The sequence below is a fragment of the Aedes albopictus genome, chromosome 1, assembly GCF_035046485.1.
Source record: "Aedes albopictus strain Foshan chromosome 1, AalbF5, whole genome shotgun sequence".
Lineage (NCBI taxonomy): Eukaryota > Metazoa > Arthropoda > Insecta > Diptera > Culicidae > Aedes > Aedes albopictus.
Genome location: NC_085136.1, coordinates 229,766,116 through 229,790,271, shown reverse-complemented (window position 1 = coordinate 229,790,271; position 24,156 = coordinate 229,766,116). Strand labels below are relative to the sequence as shown.

The following is a 24,156-nucleotide window of genomic DNA, read 5'->3' as shown; positions in this document are numbered from 1 at the left end:
CGGGATAATCTTACTGAAAGTGTTACTGTTTTTGTGCCATGTTGGGTGCATATTTTAAACACTGCGGCCAAAGATACTATCCTGATTTTGTTTCTAGCCTTGTTCATATGGCGTACCACTATTGTGACATGAATCCAAGACTCTATTGCGTTTTGAATATAGTATGCTACCGTACTAACCATACTAAGATTCGTTCTTCATATTTCGATGTGTTAGGGGCCCGTATAGTATTCAGTAAGACCATGCTGCGGGCGACGGATTCGATTGCCGATCGATTCGGGAGCTTCTCATGAAGGAAATTCCCTTGACTTCCATGAACCAAAAGTATTTTCGTGTCAGCCACTCGATAGGATAGAAATTTACTTCGTCATATGCGCTAATTCCCATATGGAAAATAGCGAGAAGGTAAATTATGATGATGAACCTGGGCGTGTTAGTGGAATACCTGTAAGTAAAAAGGAAATCGGGTTAATTACTGTTCCTTTTAATTCCACTAAGAATTTGCATTCTTTGACAGATACGTATTTCGACCTCTACTGTAAGGTCGTCTTCAGTGTCTTCTGTACTTGACTCGACTTGAAAAGTTACAGATATTCCAACTGCCAATGACTCATAAGGTGAAGGCAAAAAGATGTAGACTTCCAATGACCAGCCCTTATAGCACTGGAAATCGGATAATTACGCAAAATTTCACGTTTCAACACTTACTTCACAATTTTTCTTGTTTTTCGTATGCCGAAGGCAACCGAACTAAAGCAGCAGCTAGCCGAATTGTTCTTTGTTACCGTTCAATTTTTGCTTCGCCAGATTCACTTACTGAACTGGCCATCAATTCACACCCCACGAAAGGTCTGCGGCACTTCAAAGTTGGATTTCACTACTTCAAAATGTAGCAAAAGCTGCTCAATTATTGAAATAAATTGCTTTTTTTTCTCGTCGGTCAATTGTAAACAAGTAGTTGTCTTCGTCCTTGGGAAGATGTAGGCAAATGTGTGCGTGGATTTTTTGCTTACGAAACATCGTATTTCCACAGACACCACAGAGAAAGATTTTTTCGCCGAACAGTGATGGCGGTGCTTAGATAGACGGGAATTAGATAAAAACCATAATAACATGCAAACACGTCTTTGGCAGAGGAAGATTTCAGTTAAAATTGAGTTGAGAAGGAGGCTTCGTCCCAATTGGAACGTTACACCAAAAAAAAGAGAGAAAGATGAAGATTTTGAAGGTTTGGAACAGCTCTTTGCGAAAAACCTGGAGTTATTCTTGAATAACAAGACTTGTAACCTTTTTCTGCTTCACAAAAGCGACATAAATCATCTTGAAGTGTTTCAATCAGTTGTATTATCATTTACAACAACAATGAACAATGAACCTCTACTCTGAACTTCTAACTTCACTTTGATTTGTTTCAAGCAGAAGCTACCGATCGAAAAAGCAAACATTTTATTTATACTAATAAATCTTTGAACAACATCACATAAAAGAGCCCTTTGTAACCCTATTTGCCGTCCACTCGACAAAGAAAACCACCCCAGCACCGCTATCGCTACAGCAAATCCCATACGTTTTTCACTTTATCGTTACCGGGCACTGCAGCTGCGAGACAAAATGTTCCACCTGAAGACGATCGCCAAGAGCGCCGCGCTCAAGCAGGAAGTGTCCACCCTGGTCAAGGCGGCCACCGCTGCCGGAGCCCAGCAGGTGTCGCAGCAGCAGCGCCCATACTCCTCCCAGCACCAGATCCCGGAGCGGCTGAAGGATGTCGGTACCGCCGCCAGCCCGCGCTTCTTCGACATGGTCGAGTACTTCTTCCACCGCGCCTGTCAGATCTGCGAGGAGAAGATGGTCGAAGACATGAAGGGACGCATCTCCCTGGAGGAGAAGCGCAAGCGGGTCAAGGGCATCCTGATGCTGATGCAGCCATGCGACCACATCATCGAGATTGCCTTCCCGCTGCGCAGAGATTCGGGCGACTACGAGATGATCACCGGTTACCGCGCCCAGCACTGCACCCACCGTACCCCGACCAAGGGAGGTAAGTGACCTATCTTAAATTGGATGTTATTGTACCTATACCTATATGTTCTAGTTTCTTGATGGGGAGGGGAGTTTGGGGGTTTGAAGTGCCCCACCATAAACCGATAACTGACCGAGGACGATGGCCCTATTTTTTGCGTTTACCCATACTATGTTGCAGTCGTCGCAGTTTGAAACACAAAGCGCATACGATGAAAATGTGACCGATTATTATGTAACCAGCTGTGTTGGGAAAACTTTTTTCGCGTTCTTATTGTCCCAACAACGGCGAAAAATAAATTTTACGTGGGCGAAGATGAGGGGGCGTGTTTTGGCTACCAGTGTGGACAATCATCAGTATGATGATGGATTGACCAATTGTCACTAATATGTGGGTTTAGCGGAACTCGATGTAGCAACTTATTTGTTATTTGTAGAAGAAAAGTCTAATTATTTGGCCTTTCATGAGTGTTATGGACGTAATTGTTGTTATTGCACCTGTATCGGGGCTGTAATTCCTTGTTTCCAGTTTATAGATCACAGAAAACTCCGAAAAAAACCCTGGAAAAGAAGAACTATTTTTTGGTAAAATACATACATTTATAGAGCTTGCTGACGTTTATTCACCTCTCTCTTTCAAGCTTGTAGGCGGGATAGGATTTGTTTTCATCGGGAAACCTTTCCTGATGACAACAAATCCTATTCCGCCTGCATGTTTGAAAGAGAAAGGTGAATAAACGTCAGCAAGCTCTATAGGACGAATTTTTGGAAGATTTTTTTCTGGAAATTCTTTGGGAATGTCCTGGTAAAGTCTCCTAGGATTTCCCATAGTGTTCATTCCATATTTTTCCTGGCAATTTTTCATGCTATTATTTTACGAATTTCTTCCGGCGAGATTCTTCTGGATTCCTACTGGCATTTTTTCCAAGATTCGAACAATTCTTTTCGGGATTGTTCCTTGACATTTTTTTTGGGATTCATGATGATTCATGATGATTCATGAAACGCCTTGAATCCCTTCTGAAACATCCCTGATCCCAGCATTTCGTTTTAGGAGATTAAGGGCGTTTCGGAGATGTTCTAAAGGGTTATAATGGATTACAATGGCATTCTAGGGAGGGTGTTACAGTGGTGTTTCAAGCAGTTTCCAAGTGCGTGCCAGTGGCTTTCACGGAAGTTCTAGGGGGTTTCAGAGGCCTTCCAGGGGTATTCCTGGAGGTTTCAGTGGAAGTCAGAAACATTCCAGGGGATTTCAAGAGGTATCCTGGGTGCTCCGAAACCCCCTGAAATAATCTTAAACTCCTCTGTGGAAACCCCTATGAAACTTTCTTGAAAACCTTTCGCTCCCTTCGACCCGATTTCCACCTACTCTGGGAATCACTGGTTTATACCCATGATTACCGATGTAGACAAAAAGACGCAAAACAAAGTAACAAAACAGAATGAAAATTTAACATTTTTTTTTTGATAACACCGCGGTCCCCCTGGGGGCCGTGGACCACCGGTTGGGAACCCGTGACGAAGAGTGTGTTTTGATGCAGGTGCAGTCATTACCTTTACAAAGTAGTTGAGTATTTCTGCGTTCATTTTCAAGTATCTCACCACGGAGCTTAAAATGATTGCCAAAAAAAAAACAGTTGAGCTAAATTTCAGTCAATTGAATGAGGTTTTTTTCAATCCTGCCCACTTAAAATAAAGTACCGTAATCAGCTGTTCTATTTTCGGTAAAAGCTCAGATTACCGAATGTTCAGCAACATATTACCGAAGTTCGTAAAAAAATTATCGAACGTTCGGTAAACTCTATTGAATCATTGGTAATGTTTACTGAACGTTCGGTAAAAATTAGCCGAACTTCGGTAAAACTGTGCTGAACTTCGGTAATCCGAACTTTTACCAAAACTTGAACAGTCGAACAAGTGGCTGTAAAATAAGTGTGTGATCTCTGATCTTGAAACCACCAACCCGAGAAATTTCTTCTGAACTACTTTATGGTGAATTAGTAAACCGAATCCTTACACAACCGATGATCAACCGCGCGAGTTACGGAAGGTTAATCGTGAACTTCGGGTGAATCTTCAACGGAGTTCATGGAAAAATATTAAGGAGTGTATCGGAAAGTAGTTGAAAATGTTCAGGATGCTCTATCTCGATGCTGGGTTGGTCTTTTTATTTCGGTTCTTCTATGAAATCTTCACAATATAGTTAAGTTTATAACAGCTTGGAAAAAAATGGAAAATGTTTAGTATTATTGAAAATATGGTTAAATAAATACACCTTACAAAATAAAAATCTGCACAAAATGCAATTTTGTTAAGATTTTTCGACATTTCAAAAATCTGTAGCGAATAAAATTTATACGATAAAAAATCTGGAAAATATTGATGCTTGCTAACAGCTATGTACACATAACATATCATTCAACACCAACTTTCAAAATTCATATTTTCGATAGTAAAAACTTCTGTATCTACAAAATGTTCCACTTCAAAAAACGTCTATTTTTTGGTCAAACTTTGAAGTTCTGCTTTTAATATCTTAAAAGGTTATGAAATTCTATTTTTTGCTCTAACTTACTCGTCCATAAATTAAAAAACATACCCTATTTAAAAAATGCAAATTTTTCATTTTATGTATTTTTCATTTGCGTGTACATGATTTGGAGGAGCATAAAAAACGGGTTCCTCAAAAACGGCCTTTTTTCATTTTTAAGAATTGCGCTTAAATGCAGTGGAGATTTTTTCTTGAAAAAAAAAAATTTGCCTATATCATGAGGATTCTGGAGCTTATTCTATTTATCAGGTATCAGAAGGCCGGCTCCAGAGGCACGTTATCCTCCATTTGGGACATTTGTGCCATCGCCAAAATAACAGCCTATTTCATCATCTACCTGAGGGAAGAGGAAGGAAAAAGGATTTGGATGGGGATAGGGACAGGTAGGGAAATAGGAAAAATACCCTGGAAGAGGGTACTAACGCACAAGCGTACCACAATGGGTTCAAACAGCGCCCTGAAAAGGGCACTGTAATAACGCATAAAGCGAAAGAGAGCCTATAGCTCTTTACCACAGCGGGTTAAGAACAACAGAATATCCTGAAGATTCAGGTTTCTGAAGTCAGTTTCACTTAATAAGTGTTTACCGAATACTCGGAAACGCAGTTGCGCGAAAACTGGACAGTAGGGTGCCAATGAAAATCGAATTTTCGAATTTCAAAAACGGGTAGTGCTCAAAAGTTTCGTCTCCTCAAAAAAAGTCCCCATGCAAAATTTCAGCTCAATCGGACTTCGCTAAGGGGTGGCCCAAAGCGGTCAAAGTTTGGCTGTTTTGAAACACGAAAAATATCCCAAGGTAGGGGTACATGAAAATTTCGAAATCGAAAATTTTTTTTTGATGCCAAATGCCTTAAAAGTGCATGAAACGTCGAGATCTGGTGTTATCTCAAAAATTTTTTTTTTGAAAAAAATTGACTTTTTGGACTTTGGACTTTGGAAAATTTTTGAGTTGGGGGAGTGAAATGAATTTTAAATGGAGGATTTCAATTTAGTTGCTGAAATATTCATAGCAATAGTACTGGAACATGTCTTATATCATCGTTGGCAACTACTAGCATATTATATATCATATATCGTTAGGGTGGTTCACTTATTTTGCATTAGGGTGGTCCTTTTTGTAGAAAAATTAAAAAAAAGATAATAGTATTAAAAAATCTCATATAACTGTAAGTCATTTTCAATGTTGAATATATATATATAATATTTCATTAGGGTGGCTCATTTGTTTTTAATTAGGGTGGTTCATTGAGATGGAAATTAAGAACGAAAAAATATTTCCAGAAAACCTACCAGTCATATTTTTGTATAGTTTAAAACCATGATCCTTTATTGGCATGTAACACTTTAAGATATTCCTAGACCAACATGTGGAAAGGGCGTAACAACCATTGCGATTTTCTGCTTCTCCTGTCCCTCCCGGGCATATCCCCAATTATTCATGAAATCTTTAATTTTCTTTTTAAAATTTTGAATCTTTTTTTTTGGGTGCTTCACTTATTTTGCATAAGGGTGGTCCTTTTTGTAGAAGAATAAATAAAAAAAAACCATAATAGTATTTGTATTGTATTTTCCGTTAGGGTTGTTTTTTTTTTGGAAATTAAGATCAAAAAATACTTCCAGAAAATTAAACCAGGTTATCTTTTTCGTATAGCTTCAAGCCATGATTTCCTACAAATCTTTCGGTGACTTATCAATAATGAGATATTCTCTAATTATTATCTCTCCTCTCGTTCTATTTCATTAATCACGGCATCAATATAGTGATTAAAACCGATTTCTATCTACAGAATTAAATATTGTGGTACGGACTACCAAAGGGATTTATTTACTAGTGAGGTTCATCTCATTGTAAGATTTTGAAAAGTTTTGTGAGACTAAATTCATATATTCGGGTAAATATTCATTCAGCTGTTTCTATGAGGAAGAAGAGTTAAGTTTGAAGAGTAGAACTGTTGCTTGAACCCCTAAGATGGGGAAGTTTTTCATTAATGCGGTATTAGCAGATATAATTTACTTTTGCAATGGTCAAGGCCAAGCATGTCCGTACTGAGCGGATGAAATTTATGCTCTTTTGATTTACACCACCAAAATTATCGTATTCATGCAATCTTCCTACACTGAGCGAAAAATTCACTTCAATTCCACTGGAAATTATAAGTAGATTTTTTCCATCTAACTAAACATTTGAAACTTACATGATTGGTTAGTGAAAATATTCCACTGGAAAAATCCAATAGCATTTAAGTGACATTTTTCACTACAAAATTTAATAAAATTTAAGTAAATTTTCAGTATATTTGGAACAACTTTTGGCCATTTTTGTTTTGTCTATTTCGAGATTATTAAAAAATTGCTTTACTATTACTTTAGAGCTTTTAGTAGAACTTGTTACTTCAGACTCTAGTTTAATTTAAAAACACTTCACTAATACTTCACTTTTGCAAAAGAAAATAAAAAATGAATAACTCTTTTAAAGAAAAACTAGAAAGGACGAGCAAATTCCTTTTAATTCTACTACTGTGCTTATCTTCGGACAGATATGCCTATTTCGTCTGTGACTTACAGACTTCTTCAGTGTCACTTGTCAGTCGAGCACTTGACACAGAAGAAGTCTGTAAGTCACAGACGAAATAGGCCTATCTGTCCGAAGATAAGCACAGTAGTAGAATTAAAAGGAATTTGCTCGTCCTTTCTAGTTTTTCTTTAAAAAAGTTATTCATTTTTTATTTTCTTTTGCAAAAGTGAAGTATTAGTGAAGTGTTTTTAAATTAAACTAGAGTCTGAAGTAAAAAAATTGGTTTGTCTCCGTTTTATCGGAGACTCCCAAACGGTTCCCTAGTAAGGATGGAAACATAAAAATCACAGAACATATTGCCATCATCACACTCATACTTGGTTCGTTAGTGATGGCTGACAATAATTCGCTTCATTTTTCATACATTCGACTTCAGTAAAACCCACTAGAAAATCATATACATTTTGCAATACAATACAGTACCAAATTTTCAATAGCTTTTCTTTGGAGTTTCACTAAGTTTTCAAGCGAATTTTACTTAATTCATTTGAACTCACTGAAAACATCATTTTTGAACGGTTACTTGAGTTTTTCCAGTGAAACTAAAATGTATTTTCCTCTCAGTGCATCTTAACTGATAGAAGGATGTTGAAATAATTTAAATGTCTTTGCGAACTGTCAAAAAACCGCACCGCAGTACCACACTGAGCCAAAAGCCCAAAATCGCATATTTTGCCCTATAAATCGGGGTATAGCTCAAAATTGTGACGTGCTGGAGCAAATCTGCGCCCGGATTCGGATTCAGCGACCCAAAAACTGTCAGGGACACATAAGTTTGCTTTTGAGACAGACCAAAATTTAATTTTTGTTTCGCCGTCTTATGTGCTCTCCCTTGTCCGGAATCCTTGTTGGAAACTGATATTACGCAGAGGAATAGCAAAAAAGAAAAGGAAAATAAAAGTTCAAAAAATCAGATGTAATTTAATGTAATGTACCAAAAACCTATCAGCATGAATTTAGTAAATATCACAAAAACGTTCCCGCTCTTTCGTTACGTCCCTTTTACTACGACCAGGCTTGTTCGCACTGAGCGTATGAAAATTATGCTCTATTGATTTACACCACCGAAATCATCGTATTTATGAAATCTTCCTATCTTAACTGATAAAAGGATGTTGAAATAATTTAAATGTATTTTCTAACTGTCAAAAAACCGCACCGCAGTACCACACTGAGCACACGGAGAGAATTTCACTCGGGTGAATTTTAACGCTCCGTGCGGAACTGCGTTGAGGTTTTTTGACAGTTCGAAAAGACATTTAAATTATTTCAACATCCTTCTATCAGTTAAGATAGGAAGATTGCATGAATACGATAATTTTGGTGGTGTAAATCAATAGAGCATTAATTTCATCCGCTCAGTACGGACACGCTTGGCCATGACCATTGCCAAAGTAAATTATATCTGCAAATACCTCATTAATGAAAAACTTCCCCATCTTAGGGGTTCAACAAACAGTTCTACTCTTCAAACTAAACTCTTCTTCCTCATAGAAACAGCTGAATAAATGTTTACTCGAGTTTCTGAATTTAGTCTCACAAAACTTTTCAAAATCTTACAATGAGATGAACCTCTCTAGTAAATAAATCTCTTTGGTAGTCCGTACCACAATATTTAATTCTGTAAATCGGTTTTAATCACTATATTGATGCCTTGATTAATGAAATAGAACGAGAGGAGAGATAATAATTAGAGAATATCTCATTATAGATAAGTCACCGAAAGATTTGTAGGAAATCATGGCTTGAAGCTATACGAAAAAGATTACCTAGTTGAATTTTCTCGAAGTATTTTTTGACCTTAATTTCCAAAAAAAACAACCCTAACGGAAAATACAATACAAATACTATTATCGTTTTTTTATTTAATTTTCTACAAAAAGGACCACCCTTTTGCAAAATAAGTGAAGCACCCAAAAAAAAAAAGATTCAAAATTTAAAAAAGAAAATAAAAGATTTTATGAATAATTGGGGATATGCCCGGGAGGGACAGGAGAAGCAGAAAATCGCAATGGTTGTTACGCCCTTTCCACATGTTGGTCTAGGAATATCTTAACAAAGTGTTACATGCCAATAAAGGATCATGGTTTTAAACTATACAAAAATATGACTGGTAAGTTTTCTGGAAATATTTTTTTGTTCTTAATTTCCATCTCAATGAACCACCCTAATTAAAAATAAATGAGCCACCCTAATGAAATATTATATATATTCAACATTGAAAATGACTTACAGGTATATGAGATTTTTTAGTACTATTATCTTTTTTTTTAATTTTTCTACAAAAAGGACCACCCTAATGCAAAATAAGTGAACCACCCTAACGATATATGATATATAATATGCTAGCAGTTGCCAACGATGATATAAGACATGTTCCAGTACTATTGCTTTGAATATTTCAGCAACTAAATTCTAATCCTCCATTTAAAATTCATTTCACTCCCCCAACTCAAAAATTTTCTAAGTCCAAAAAGTCAATTTTTTTCCAAAAAAAAATTTTTGAGATAACACCAGATCTCGACGTTTCATGTACTTTTAAGGCATTTGGCATCAAAAAAAATTTTTCGATTTCGAAATTTTCATGTACCCCTACCTTGGGATATTTTTCGTGTTTCAAAACAGCCAAACTTTGACCGCTTTGGGCCACCCCTTAGCGAAGTCCGATTGAGCTGAAATTTTGCATGGGGACTTTTTTTGAGGAGACGAAACTTTTGAGCACTACCCGTTTTTGAAATTCGATGGTCAAATTTTTCCCATACATTCCATTGGCACCCTACTGGACAGTTACATATCAAATGATACGAAGTTCCATAATCGGATTCACAGCTATCACAGGCAAATGAATCAGCTTGCTGAATATTCGCCATGTGATCACCGACGAACCGACGTGACAGCTAGAACAAATAAATTCAAATTTGTTGTCCGCGACGCCATGATGAAAAATAAGCGAACACTATCGCCACCTCTATAACGGCCCGCGATGGTTTGATAGCTCGACACCGAACCCCCGTGTGTTCATATAGGAAACGGTTCGCGTCTTCGCTGATTTGACAGAAGCGATCGCTCGCTTCGGTGGTCGACCGTTAAATTTGGGGGGGACACTTTTGAATCACCACTGTCACGTCGGTTCGTCGGTGATGTGATAGCTGAGTCGGCAGTGGCCAGTCAATAATGCTTTGACCAGCATGCTGCAATTCTGCTTAGACAGACTAGTTAGATACTTCGCCACCCGTAGAGATGGCTCAGCACTTTACAATTTGGTTTGACGACATGACTCCAAACTATTCCAATATTGTCTGTGTTGAGTGACAGCCCAGGTGTGAATCTGAAGCTTAATCCAACACTTCGATATCGGAATAGCTGGCTCAGGGCCAATGAAGTCATGTGATGCTCCAGAGCGAGCTAACTCATCAGCCAATTCATTTCCAGCGATGGAAGAATGACCAGGTACCCATAGAAGGTGAACAGCTAGGGGCGGGACAGCTTCTAATACCGACTCTAATATCGTCTAATAAATATTAATATCCTAATCTTCACCGTCCACCGAACATTTTTTTGGTTAGTATGTCATGACTTTTCATGCAACAACCAACTGTCACGAAGACGCGAAATGAAAATATGAGTTGCCTGTGTATTTTGTTCAATTTGTTCTATTGAAAAATTTAATTTATTTCCATTATTTATTTTAGCTGTGAAAAGAGTCTGAGCTTCAACCTACATCGTCGGGGTAGTGGCCTTCCGAAAGCAATGGATATCCTCAAAGAAATCAAATCATATGTGGCTCCTAAACAAATTAAGATGAACATATTTTACTGTTGGATGCAAACTAGGATGTCAATAAATATGAAACGGAGCGTAAGAATGTACGTTTTTCATTTTTCACAATAGAGCAGTTCAGTGGTTTTCTGTGAGTTTTTTTGAGCTAGGATACTACTGACACTGCTAGTTCCAAACTGTTGAGTCAGGGTAATTGAATATTTTATAACGAATATTCTCCGGTGGCATGGCCTCGGCATACGCGCCAACTTGTGACGTAGTTGGGGGGGCAAGGCCTCTCAAAATTAATGAAATTCGGAAAATACAGATACAGTTTATCTTATTTAGGCATATTCACGTGAAAACTAGTACATTGAACTGAAAAAAGCTGAACATTGTCCAATTTTGGAGAGCTTCGCCCCCAACTACGTCACAAGTTGGCTCCTATGGGCCTCGGTATTGTATAACATCCAAGACCAGATCTTCGTATAGAACGTTTTGATCGCATAGATTGCGGAAAACTTTGCGTGACAGACGTATGTACGGATACTATTACTGCAATCAAGGAATTTTGTGATCATGTCCGCCAGCGAAATATGTATGTCCGAAGTTTGCTTTTGATTTAAGAAATACGTTATTGGAGCGTGGAGCGTTTTTCATCGATTTCAGTTTAATATTTCCAAAGTATTCATTCATACAACATTAGTGCGATGAAAGCACAACGATCAATTTTGTATTTTCTTCTGCTGTCATTTAAAATCAATCAGTCCAATCTGCGTGGCTTACTTTGTTTGAATAAAGTTCGGCTTAAGGATTAATATTTCCTAATACTGCTAATATCGATAATTAATATTAGAGATGTCCCGCCCCTAGGTGAACAGCGTTTGCTGAATTCAGCTCCTCGATTTGAGTTCGACAAGCGATAACTATCTTCGACCTGGAGTTGGCCGAAGCAAGTGCTTTAATAGCAGCCTGGCTATCTGAACAGAAGTATATTACTTTGCCCATTACGTGCTGCTGAAGTGCTGATTGCACTCCGCACATAAGAGCAAAGATTTCGGCCTGAAAAACGGTGCAGTGTCTACCAAGTGAGTAAGACTGATACAGCCTTAGCTCACGAGAATAAACACCAGCACCTGCTCGACCTTCGAGAAGGGAGCCATCAGTGTAACATACGATGCCGTCTGAAATACTTCTTTCCAGATAACCAGATGTCCACTCTTCCCGGGAAGGGAATTTCGTGGAAAATGTCCTATATGGAAAATTACAAGCAATTGTAAGATCACTTGGAGCAAGGACAATTTTGTCCCAATTCACTAAAAGTGGAAACAACGAGGTGTGTGTTGATGTGCGGTTCACAGGAGTTTCCTCTAGTAGACCGAGTACCCGTAACCGGTAAGTGCAAGAAAGGGCTTCTTGTTTGAGATGAATGTGTAGTGGGGCAACGTCAAAGAGAACTTCTAGCGCTGCCGTAGGAGTTGAAGAGAACGCTCCAGACATCGCCATTAGGCACATCCTTTGGAGATGGCCTAATTTTGATTGGACCGTTCTCACTTCACCCTTTTGCCACCACTCAAGACATCCATAAGCCAATATTGGCCGAACCACAGTTGTGTAAATCCATTTGATATACTTGGGTTTTAGACCCCAAGTTGTACCAAAAGTACGCCGGCATTGCCCGAAGGCCATACAAGCTTTCTTGATTCTGAACTCAATGTGAGGTGTCCAGGAAAGCTTGGAATCAAGAATGACTCCAACGTACTTTACCTGTTCAGTCACATCGATTTCAGAATCAAAGAGACGCAAAGGTCGAACGCCATTACGGTTTCGCCTTTCCGTGAAAAGAACAATAGATGTTTTACTCGGATTAACCGAAAGGCCATATTGGCGACACCAACCCTCAACTACCTGAAGGGCGTTTTGCATCAGGTCGAAAAGGGTGCTGATGCACATACCAACTAACAATGTTAGGTAGTCGTCGGCAAAACCATAAGTAGGAAAACCGCTATTATTGAGTTGCCTCAATAGCGTATCTGCTACGAGATTCCACAAAAGCGGTGATAAGACTCCCCCTTGGGGGCATCCACAAACACTCAATTTCCTAATCCCTGCTAGACGCAATGTCGAGAAGAGATATCGGTTTTTGAGCATTTGATGAATCCAATTGGAAATCATTGGAGATATACCATGACTCCGTGCGGCTTCCAATATGGCATCGAAAGGCACGTTGTCAAAGGCACCCTCGATATCTAAGAAAACACCCAAACAAGATTGCTTTTGAGCGAATGCTTTCTCGATATCGTAAACAACCCTGTGTAAAAGAGTCACAGTGGACTTACCAGATTGGTAGGCATGTTGGTTCACATGAAGAGGCACGTTGGCCAGATGAACATTACGGATGTGATGATCCACAATGCGTTCTAAGCATTTCAGAAGAAAAGAGGTCAAACTGATAGGTCTGAAACTCTTTGCTTCTTCATACGACGCACGACCCACTTTCGGAATAAACTTTACAGTAATATCCCTCCAGGATTTGGGAATATACCCTGTAGCAAAACTGCAAACAAGTAGTTTTTTCAAAACATGTTTGAAATAATCAAATCCCTTCTGAAGCAAAATAGGATAAATCCCATCTGCCCCAGGAGATTTGAAAGGAGCAAAGCTATTAAGAGCCCACTCAATCGATTCTATAGTTACAATACTCCGAGCCGAAGCTAAAGAATGAATCATAACTACAAGAAAAGACATCAGGTTCATCCGAAGATGTAATATCCACACATCCAGGGAAGTGTGTGCTGAATAAGCATTCCAGAACTTCCTCATCAGAGGAAGTCAGATCGCCATTTGGCAAACGAAGTTCGTTCACCCGGAAATCCTTAGATTTCGCAAGGATTTTGTTTAACCGACTGACTTCACTCAAGCTGGAAACATTTGAACAAAGGTTTTTCCAGCCGGATCGTTCAGCAGACCGGAGAGCTTTCCTGTAGGCCTTGCGAGCCGACCTGAAAGCCTCCGAACCAGCCGAACGTCGTCTGTTCCAACTCTTTCTACATTGTTTCCTGAGTTTCGCCAGATCAGAGTTCCGCCAAGGGGTTCCTCTTGTGATCTTCATAGACCGTAGAGGGCATGCTTCTTCAAAAGCTTCCATGATGAAGGTCGTTGTAGTATCAACGGCATCATCTAAATCACTTGGAGTGTCAATGGATGGTGAGTATCCATGAAATTTGGCTGCAACCAAATCAGTATAAAGATCCCAGTTTGTTGACCGAGGATTCCTGAAACGCAATGTTTGCGAAGTAACATTTAAATGTTCAAAAAAGATGTAGCGATGGTCAGATAAAGATTCTTCATCTGACACATGCCAATTGGTCAGCTCGTGACTAATTCTGCTAGAGCAAAGCGTTATATCTAACACTTCCTCTCTAGCAGATACCATGAAGGTTGGGCGGTTGCCTATGTTAAGTAATGCAAGATCTGTACTACTTAAGTGCTCCATCAAACTGGAGCCTCTCAAGTTAATGTCTGAGCTGCCCCAGATGATATGGTGAGCATTAGCATCACTGCCAACAATTAGCGGAAGGCCTTTTGAAGTGCAGTATGCGATGACTTGTTTGAAAGCATCCGTAGGGGATGGTTCATCATGCGGTAAATACACAGAACAATAGACGTATTTCCTGTTGAGGTTTCCAACAGATACATCAATTGTGATAGCACATACATCTCTGGTGGTTAGTTCAGAGATGAGTGTAGCAACGATTGCGTTGTTGACAAGCACACAGGCTCGAGGCATGACACGCGAGTTTGCCACTTCATGTTTACTGAAAGTGGCAAACACCGGGTTCACAAGGTTTCCTAGATAGAAATTTCCCTTAGGAAAGTAAGGTTCTTGTACCAAGGCCACTTGGGCTGTACAATTTTGCATAAGTCTGCAAAGATTGATCGTTGCTGTTCTTTTATGCTGAAGATTGATCTGAGCTATCTTAACCGTAGCCACTACCCAAACTAGGTAAGATTAAACTCTTCGCAACAACAGCACAACAAAGAACAGCAACAATAAAACCAAATCGGTATCGATTGGAAAACGCCAAAGGCGAGGATACACAGAATACACTGTGTAAATCGCATAATGCGAAACCATATAGGTGAAAATTTAAACTAATTAACAACATCTTCATAATCCCGCCCTTATTTAGCCTCAAGTGAGACTAAAGAAGGGCAGCTGATTGTCTCGGAGAAACACAAGGTCCACTGCACCATTGCTCCGGTTAGCGCAGTAAGGGCTACATACTGTGGAGGGCGCAATGGTACTCCACAGGCTCCGTTAGCGGTTAGGTTTTTATTAGACCCCCCTAGCCATTCATTCCTAGGCACGGTAAGCATAAAGCCGCATCACACCATGAATTAGGGGTCACCTGTTGGTGGACTCTTACCACCGGAACAGGCGGTCCGTAGTGTTATTCTTAGCTAATTGAGACAATCGCTACCGACACTACACAGCTATCTAGGCTGATCGAGAAAAGAAGTTAATATTGATGATCAACTTCATACGGACTCGAACAGCCGACATTTTTTTTTTATTTTTCATTTGCGTGAACATGATTTGGAGGAGCATAAAAAACGGGTTCCTCAAAAACGGCCTTTTTTCATTTTTAAGAATTGCGCTTAAATGCAGTGGAGATTTTTTCTTGAAAAAAATAATTTGCCTATATCATGAGGATTCTGGAGCTTATTCTATTTGCACAAAAATGTTAACAATTTTTAAACATTATAGAACTTTTTTCGCAATTTCAATTTTTAAGATGGTGTGCAAAAATTTCAAAACATGTGTTCAGTAATCTAGGTTAAAAACCCAGTTAAAAGGACATTTTTAGAAAATCATAAAAGCCATTTCTTTTTTCAAGGATGAATACAGTATCTTCAAAAATAAAATTACTAAAAAGTTGTATTAAACTATTTTTGCTATTATAAACATTTTCAACTACTTTACGATACACTCCTTATTTGGGGAGCTAGCTAGCTACCACGACATTGACACGCCTGTACCTATAACATGGAGTGACAGTATACTATAGTGACATTAGGGGCCCAATTTCGTTTGATCCGCACATTTTGGGACCGTTTAAATAAAAGAGATGTTGAAAACACTGCTTGTCAGTGGGTTGCTACCTACGTTCCAGCTTAAAAAATAAGAAGTATTCAGGCACCTCTGTTTGAAAAATTAGACAAAAATAAACGGGTTGAGAAACGATGTGAACTTCTTCAAAACCGGCGCCCACAACGACCGTGTTGTAAGTCCGAATGGCCGCTTTAAGCAGTCGGCTCGTGTTGAGTCACTACTTATGTATAGTGGAACATTTGAAATTGTCTGAATATCTTTAAACATCCAGTTCTATCCACTAGCAAGCCGGCTCATTTCCACTTTTAGCTGGATCAGAGTGATTAGACTAGAATTGCTTTTTCATTTCTCATTTTCCATTGGAAACAAAACTTAAAATTGCCTACACTTCCCCCTCCGTAAAGTGTAAATTATTAACATGAAAATCTGATAAATATTAGGAAACCACTCCATAACACGCACTCAAATAATAGTAGAGAAATCTTTGTATTTCCAAATTAAATTATGAAACTTCAAATGATGTGGAGTTTGACTTTTTAGATCTCCACCTCGTTCTTTAACCCTAGTAGGATGTTGGGGCCAATATAACCCAGACAGGTACGCTGGACGTGTACTACGCCATCGTGGTGCGAAAATCCTAACATCTTGGGAGGGTTAAAAAAGTAACGTTACGTAAGTAAGCATTATATGAATTTTGGGCCTGGTTAGAATTGACTTGTATAACAAAATTGCTTAAATTCACAGGCAAAATTTATGAATTCAACCATCTAAAGAACTTTTGGCAAGCATCCGGGTTCATGATGTGCAGGTAGAGTTCTGCCGATCCAGTTCCCTAACATTGTTTTGCCCAAACGAAGAAGTAGGTAATGGGCAACAAATATTTCGGCGAACTGCCCCCAATGATCATAAAAACGATCGAATTGCGGTTTCCTTTGGTCCATCATTCGCAATAAAGTAAAACCGGTTTCATCAGCTGATGTGACTGACTGGCCTCCTCCTATTCAAGTTTCGCTGATTGTTTATGCATTCAAATGGTTATTTTGTTCGGTGTTTGTTCTCTCTCTGGATATGGTCGTCGATCAGGGGATGGTGTTGAACAAAACTGAGCCATCGTCATCATTTTGGTATAGCAAGGAACGCTCGATAACCGAGGAACGATATCAGCGAGTAAAATGGCAAAGTTGGCTTGTTAAGCCCGCCACGATGAAAATAAAATAAACCACTGCGCTGATGGCGAATTGATTTGATTTTAGCCTGAACCTTACGATGCCATACGGAATTGATATGTAGACTGTGTAGACGGTGGTCGCGCAAATAATGTGATTCAATTAGACCCTCACTCGGTGGTGTTTGGTTACTCATCGACATGTTTTCGATAATTTGAACCATTAGATGCGATCCATCCATCACACCATGCCTCTCAACTGCCTTAACGCACCGAGAATCGAGTGCTTCTTCCTAAAGACTATAAATATCCCGTGGCAGCGCGTACCGCAGAAGTCAAGGGAGCAGTCGCTAAGCTCGGTTTGCCGAAAACACCGTCAGCATCGCCTGAGACAATCTGTTTGTCCAAGTTATTTATACGGGCCCACTGTTCAAGTGTCTGCTCCGATGCCGGTCGAGGTGTGTTGTACACCATCGTATACGTTCTTGTACGTATGTAGGGTGGGATACCCTCACCACATCACAGGAACGATCAAAACAAACACCAACCGGCAGTTTGTGCGAAGACCATATACCTACCGACACCACAACATACGTGACCCTCTGCCTCCCAACGCAGTTGCTAATTTATGGATTCACCCCGTCAGCAACAGAGCTAATATACAGCTTGCTGCGGTAGTCATGGATGTCGATCTATCGCCCATCGATCGATGTTTGTTTGCTCGATCGTTTGCCATGCAGCAATGTGTTTGATTTACAGGTTGCCTTTAAAGTCGCTAGCCTGATGCGTGGTAACTGTGTGCCACCTTCCAGTTTATCAGGTGACAAATTTTCAAGGGTGATCTAATAGGACCAAGTTTTTTTTGTTCTTCTTCTTCCTGGCGAGTGTCCATACTGGGACAAAGCCAGCTGCTCAGCATAGTATTCTACAAATACTTCCAAACTGAGAACTTCATGAACCATGGACCATTTTGCATTTGTATCATGATTTTTATTATGTGGCAGGCACGATTATACTCTATGCCAAAGAAAGTCAAGGAACCGATCCTGAACCGATCGGGAAATGGACACGTCACTCTTAGCATGGTCCTGCTGAATATCCGTGAGTTTACCGCTACGGTTGAGTGAGCCCTTGACGAACCTCCAAATCTGCCTGCCTAATAATTCGAATCGAATGATTTTTGATACCTAGGAACATATTGGAAAATTCATTGGTGATATTGGATGATCACATGATGATCAGCACATAATCTTCGACCCGACAATTTCCACATTTGGAAAAGTTTCAAAAATTCCTCTACGAAAAGTTTCTGGACCGGCTGGGAATCGAACCCGTCGCTGTGGCTATATGGGTTCGGAAGGAATCCGAAGGGATCAAATTAAAGCGTTCAAGCGGTTCAAACGTGGTCGGATTGCTCAAAATTTGGGGTATTTATTCATGAAACACAAAATCAAAATGCCAAGCACCAGCAAATCACTGTACCAATTATCCGAACTTTCCGGAACGAGTTCCGGTAGGGAGTGACAAGGAATTTCTAAAACATAGTATCTGCTGGCATTTGGTAGTTATGATTTTTCACTTGTAACAAACTTTGTTGTAGAGTAAAGGTTGGGATTTCTTTATCACTTTTTTCAGGAATGTTTTCAAAAATTTCTTCCATTCCTTTTTCACGAACTTCTTAAGGGGTTCCTCTAGGGTTTTCTCTATAGTTCACTTCGTAAACTCTTCCACGGATCTCTTGAGAAGTTCCGATAAGGAATTCCGCTCACCATTTAACCCTTTATAAGGCAGTGGCAACTATATTGCCACCTTATACGCATATTTTTTTCTGATCTGATCTTTTTCTGATTTTTTCTGGGACTACGACAAGGAGATAGACTTTCGTGGCTGCTGTTTAACATTGCGCTTAAGGGTGTCTTGCGAAAAACTGGGATAGGATTTCCAACCATCCGGCCAGTTTATTTGTTTTGCTGACAACATGGATATCCTCGTGGATTTATTCATGAATATATCATCGTCAGAACATCATGGGCTCCACCTCTTGTAATGGTTCGGTCAAAATATAATCCACCTCCAGGCCAAATGTTCCATACGCTAATAAGGCCGCTGGTTAATGCTCGAAGAGGACTTGGAAACACTTAGTGCTCTAGCGATGAGTGTTAAGGACGATCTTTGGTGATATTCAGAAGGTCATCAAATACGGAAGGATGCGGTAGGCAGAGCATGTAAACTCCTCCACGGAAGTTTCGAGGGGTTCGAATAGTGATTGTTGCAGGACTTTTTTGTCCAAGGAATGTTTTAGGATTTCCTCTCACCATTCCTTCAGAAATTCTTGCAAAGATTTTTACGAAGATGCAGCGAAGAATTTCTCCAGGGATTCCTGCAGTAATAGGATGCGATCGGTAAACTACTAGATCATTTCAGATATTCCTCCAGGTATGCTTTCCGGGATTTCTACATGGATTTTTCAATGAGATTCGTCCACAAAATTTCTCTATCAATTCAATTTGGAATTTCTACAGGCATTTTTCAAGAAAGTTCATTCCGAAATTCTAACAGTAATTCATTCGGGAAATCATCAAGAAATTTCTTCAAAATTTCCTCCAAGAAACATTTCAGGACTTTATCCACGGATTCCTTCAGTAATTTGTCCAAAAATTACTGCAGACATCCAATTGGAATCGCTCTCTGGATTCCTTCAGAAAGTTCTCCAGGGATTAATTCTGGAATTCCTCCAGGGTTTCCTTCGAGAATTTTGTCAAGTATCCTGTTTTGGGACTGGTCCTTACCTGCCTTCCGATGTGGACTGTATTTGGTTGATCGATGTACACTCCTTGGGTTTCGAGGCGAAAACGTATAAGAACGGACTTGGTTCGAAGGTAGGTGAACTTCTGGGTGGATTCCTTCGGGTTGATTCCAAACACTACATAACATTCACAACCTTCCACAATTTATTACATGTTCAGTACACAATGTTCACTAGCAAAACATTTATTGGCATTCGAACTACATTTATTTCACATAACAAAACTACATATATTGGATTTATCTTCCCTTGACATTCGCTCCGTCCGAGTTATTGGGTCTCGCATTATACACTACTTAATTCTACCAAAATTGGAGTCAAGATTTACACATAATTGATTTTAGTTACGTCATCGATGCGGAATCTTTCGCTCTTCTTGGGCATTTGTTTCGATCGAGGTTTTCCTATTAGACCACCTTCTTTGGTATCGAGGGATTTTCAACTTTGGTCCGTCTCACACCCAAACATATCCTTTCGGGAACTCTTCTTAATATCACTTCAGACTTTTTGGAAATCGTCCAGAATGGCTCTAGAGTTTTCTCCTGAAATTTTTTTAATGTTTTTTTTATAATCTTCCCAAGTTTTCCCTCAAAATTTTCCTGGGATTTGTTCAGGAATTTGTCCAGCAGTTTTTTCAGGAATGTTGTCAGGTGTTTATTTGAGAATTGCTACAGAAATTCTTAAAGCGATTCCTTGAGACATTTTTCGAAGAATCGAAGAAGACATCAACGATGCAATACAAGGATCAAAGCGGCCAGGCTAACCCAAGCAGCCTGGCCAACAAAAGCAACAGTTTTATTTTTCTGTCTCAATGCTAGAAATACTTGACAACGACTCGTGTACAACCAAAAACCTGCGCTGCCGTGACTCTTCTGTAACATATGTGTTGATTCTACAAAACAATTATTGGGTGGAAACATCCCGTATTGTGCTCAGTTTTATAAAGAACCGATTCGTGAAAATCGGTGGGAGTGACGTAGCTAAGAAGGTTCATGTCACTCCTCGATGCTCAGCTTCCAGGGATGTGCCTAGGCTTAAGCGCCTTTGCTCGATCTCTGAAAAGAAACAAATAGCTGATTTCTGAATGTGTGGCTTTACGTACCGCTGGAATCAACATTTTTAACCCTCTTCGCAACGCTTTGTTTTTGTGTATGATTGATGCCGATAGCATTAGCATTAAGCAAGCCGCACAAGTTCGTAGTTGGTACAGTCCCAGACCGTTGCTATGAGAAATGCCTCTTTCTCGTCCGTTACCAAAGCAATTTGGGGCTAATCACTGACTCAAGGACCAGATTGGCGCAATCCTCCAACGGTCGAAAGCTGTCCTGGCCACGTCCTTGCGACAGCTGAGGGACAGGAGAGGAAGATTAGTTTGACACCTAAGAAAAATGTGTAGAACCCCTACGTCCTCTCAAATTTAGGTGTCACGGGAATTAGGGTGTTGTTAGTGGAAGAGTTTAGTCCAAAGGATATGTTTGGTCAAGTTTAGGCATCAAAACGATATACAGGAACCAACTTGCCAAATTATACAAGTTCCAGCACTCTCGAGACGAAATTGTTGACTTCCAATTGCGTCTCCTGAACATCTAGTAACAATATCACAAAAAAATACACGGAAATAACGCGAAGATGAAGATGGTCTCCCAATGGGAATAAGACAAACTCTCAGACAACACTCGCAAATTATGCTACTCAACACTCCGTGATAGGGAGTAATTGTCGCCAGTCAAAATCTGTAAATAGCCCACAGTGCAATGGTTCTGCTGTTGATGACCTCGTTTGGTCAACCGCCCCTGTAGGTCCCGTACCAACAGCAGTGAACGCACACTCTCTATCGACAATCGCTCGTATCAGCAATTGCTGTTATCGCACGGACCACTCGGCTTAGTAGACAGTCAATGGCGGCCTTCAATATTGGAATAACAAGTTATTCCAGAACAACAACAAAAAGAGTGATGAGACAAAACGACAATCGAGAAATGATGATTGTACATTCAATCTGGTATTAATGTGGCTGATGCCGGATTTCTGATGGTAACTGGTTTGTCTGTCTCAAAATTCTCACTTCTACGGCAACGTCGTCGTGGCCATAGGATTTTGTGTCAAAATAAACAAACAGCTCAATTAGACCCATGTGTCCTACTTATCAGAATAATAACATACATTAACAGAAACCAACCGTAGCATAAGCGAGCGATCGCACTCTTTCTATCACTTTTAATATTACTGACGTCATTGGAAAGGTGATCATAAGTTCGTGTACAATGTCGAGCGAATATTTGTTATTGCTACCACTAACGATTCCGTGTTAATCAAATTATTGGTCAAATAGACAAACAGAAACAGCTTTGGATTTCGATTCGATGTCGTTCGAACAGATCCCATAAACGTTGTATAACGATAGGTGATAAGTGATTATTACTTGCGAGTACAATTACGCGATAACATAAAGCGCACACGGCCACTGGCACTGGCCAGGCCCACTCGGTCATCCGTTGTCCTGTGCGGTTCTGCTTCTGTTACCATGCCACGGCACCGTTGATGTGTAGTTGTTGTTACTCGTATTTTTAGAGTACTTTCGAGGAGCAGCTGAGGGTTGACAAATATGAAGACGATGATGGCGCGTTCTTCACTCAAAGCTGATACACGCAGATTATCTTATCTGGTCTGCTGGTTATGGGGGGAGGCAAGATATTTCGTCGAAGAGATGGTCCGAACATAATTGTTCATTGTACTAGTAGAGAGCTTTACTGCCGTCACGTGGGACAATAGTAAATGCGTTTCAGGTGGTGTGACGGACAGGTGTCTGAACGATTTTCCTGTTGTTTCGTTCTGTAGAGGGCATAGAAGTTTCACCAGCTGGAATCTTGTGCTTTTATTATTGCACATGAAGTAAACTTAATTGCATTAAATTGTATAGGACACAATACAGTAGTGATAGACATTCGTTTAGCCGAGACCAAAAAAAATCAAAAAAGTGTCAGGAAACTCATACAAAAGATTTTATGATAAAACTTTTTTATCGTAGGGATAGTATATCTAGTACTGTTTCATAAAAATGTGATACATCACACTTACATATACACTGAAACAAAAACGAGGGTAAAAACCCTTCAAATGTCATTTTTTGCCTAGAGGTAAATGATAAATTGGTTTTCAATAGATTTTTTGCAATTTCGTGAGTATATTTCGAGGATTGACCCAAGGCATTTAGTTTATGACGTACCGTAAAACGGGGTATCATTGATCAGCGGGGTAACATTGATCGGCTTGACCGACCTCATGAAATGTTCAAACAAGCATTTTACATTGGATCAGTTTCTGTTATCGAATGGTATATCGTGATCTGCTATCATTTGGTTATTAAATGCCATGTAATTCATGAAAATTGAATTTCATAAACAATAAAATAAATCGATTTTTCCATAACTGTGTTTCGTAGCGCAATGAGATACATTGTCAAACATTCATGCATGGCATGAATACTAGATGCAATATGAGATTCGAAATCACTGTATTACTTCAATATGATATCCTAGAGTTGGATGTAATGAACGAAACTTTTATAAAAATGCTCTTTTTAAATAATATATACAATTTATTAAAAGTAGGCTATCAATTCCTTAAGCCATTGCCTACCTTTAGGCGCTATTCGCGGTTTGGAGGATTTTAATCCTAAAATAACTCAAAAAGTGCATAACTTGTAAGAATTTGGACGACATATTCGAAATCAGCGACCCCGAATTTAGTAAGTAAGGGTATTTTCAACACTAATGAACATTGATCACTGACATGATCAATGTTACCCCAATTCAACAAAATAAAAAATTAGATTAAAAAGTATATTTAAAAATGTTTAAAAGTTTCACAATACTTTTTCGAGTAGCTTAACACATAATCAGAGGGTCAGTACTTGTTTTAAAAATATAAAACATGTAACATTTGCTTTAACAAGAGAATTATTCAAGAAAGATCAAAAATTCTGATCAATGTTACCCCGGATTACGGTATTAGTAAGATAATTGACCTTAATAGTTTATTTATTTGTGAAATTCAGAGAAATATTATAAAAAAAAGTTCCGATAAGGAGAAGCGATGATAAACAAATTTATTTAAGAAAAATGATTTCTGTAAATACTCAAACGTAAGCTAGATTAGCAGTTTT

The 24,156-nt window shown here is 39.3% G+C and overlaps 1 protein-coding gene across 3 annotated transcripts in view; it reads left to right on the top strand.

Moving 5' to 3' along the window:
- The window catches only part of LOC109430715 (glutamate dehydrogenase, mitochondrial), a 51,552-nt gene that overhangs the window by 2,419 nt on the left and 24,977 nt on the right, over positions 1-24,156 (top strand). For all 3 annotated transcript variants that reach the window (XM_029857556.2, XM_029857553.2, XM_029857554.2), the window contains exon 2: positions 1,600-2,038. In XM_029857556.2, coding sequence (XP_029713416.1) covers positions 1,612-2,038 — 427 coding nt within the window. In that variant the 5' untranslated portion in view covers positions 1,600-1,611. The remainder of the gene's footprint in view (positions 1-1,599; positions 2,039-24,156) is intronic.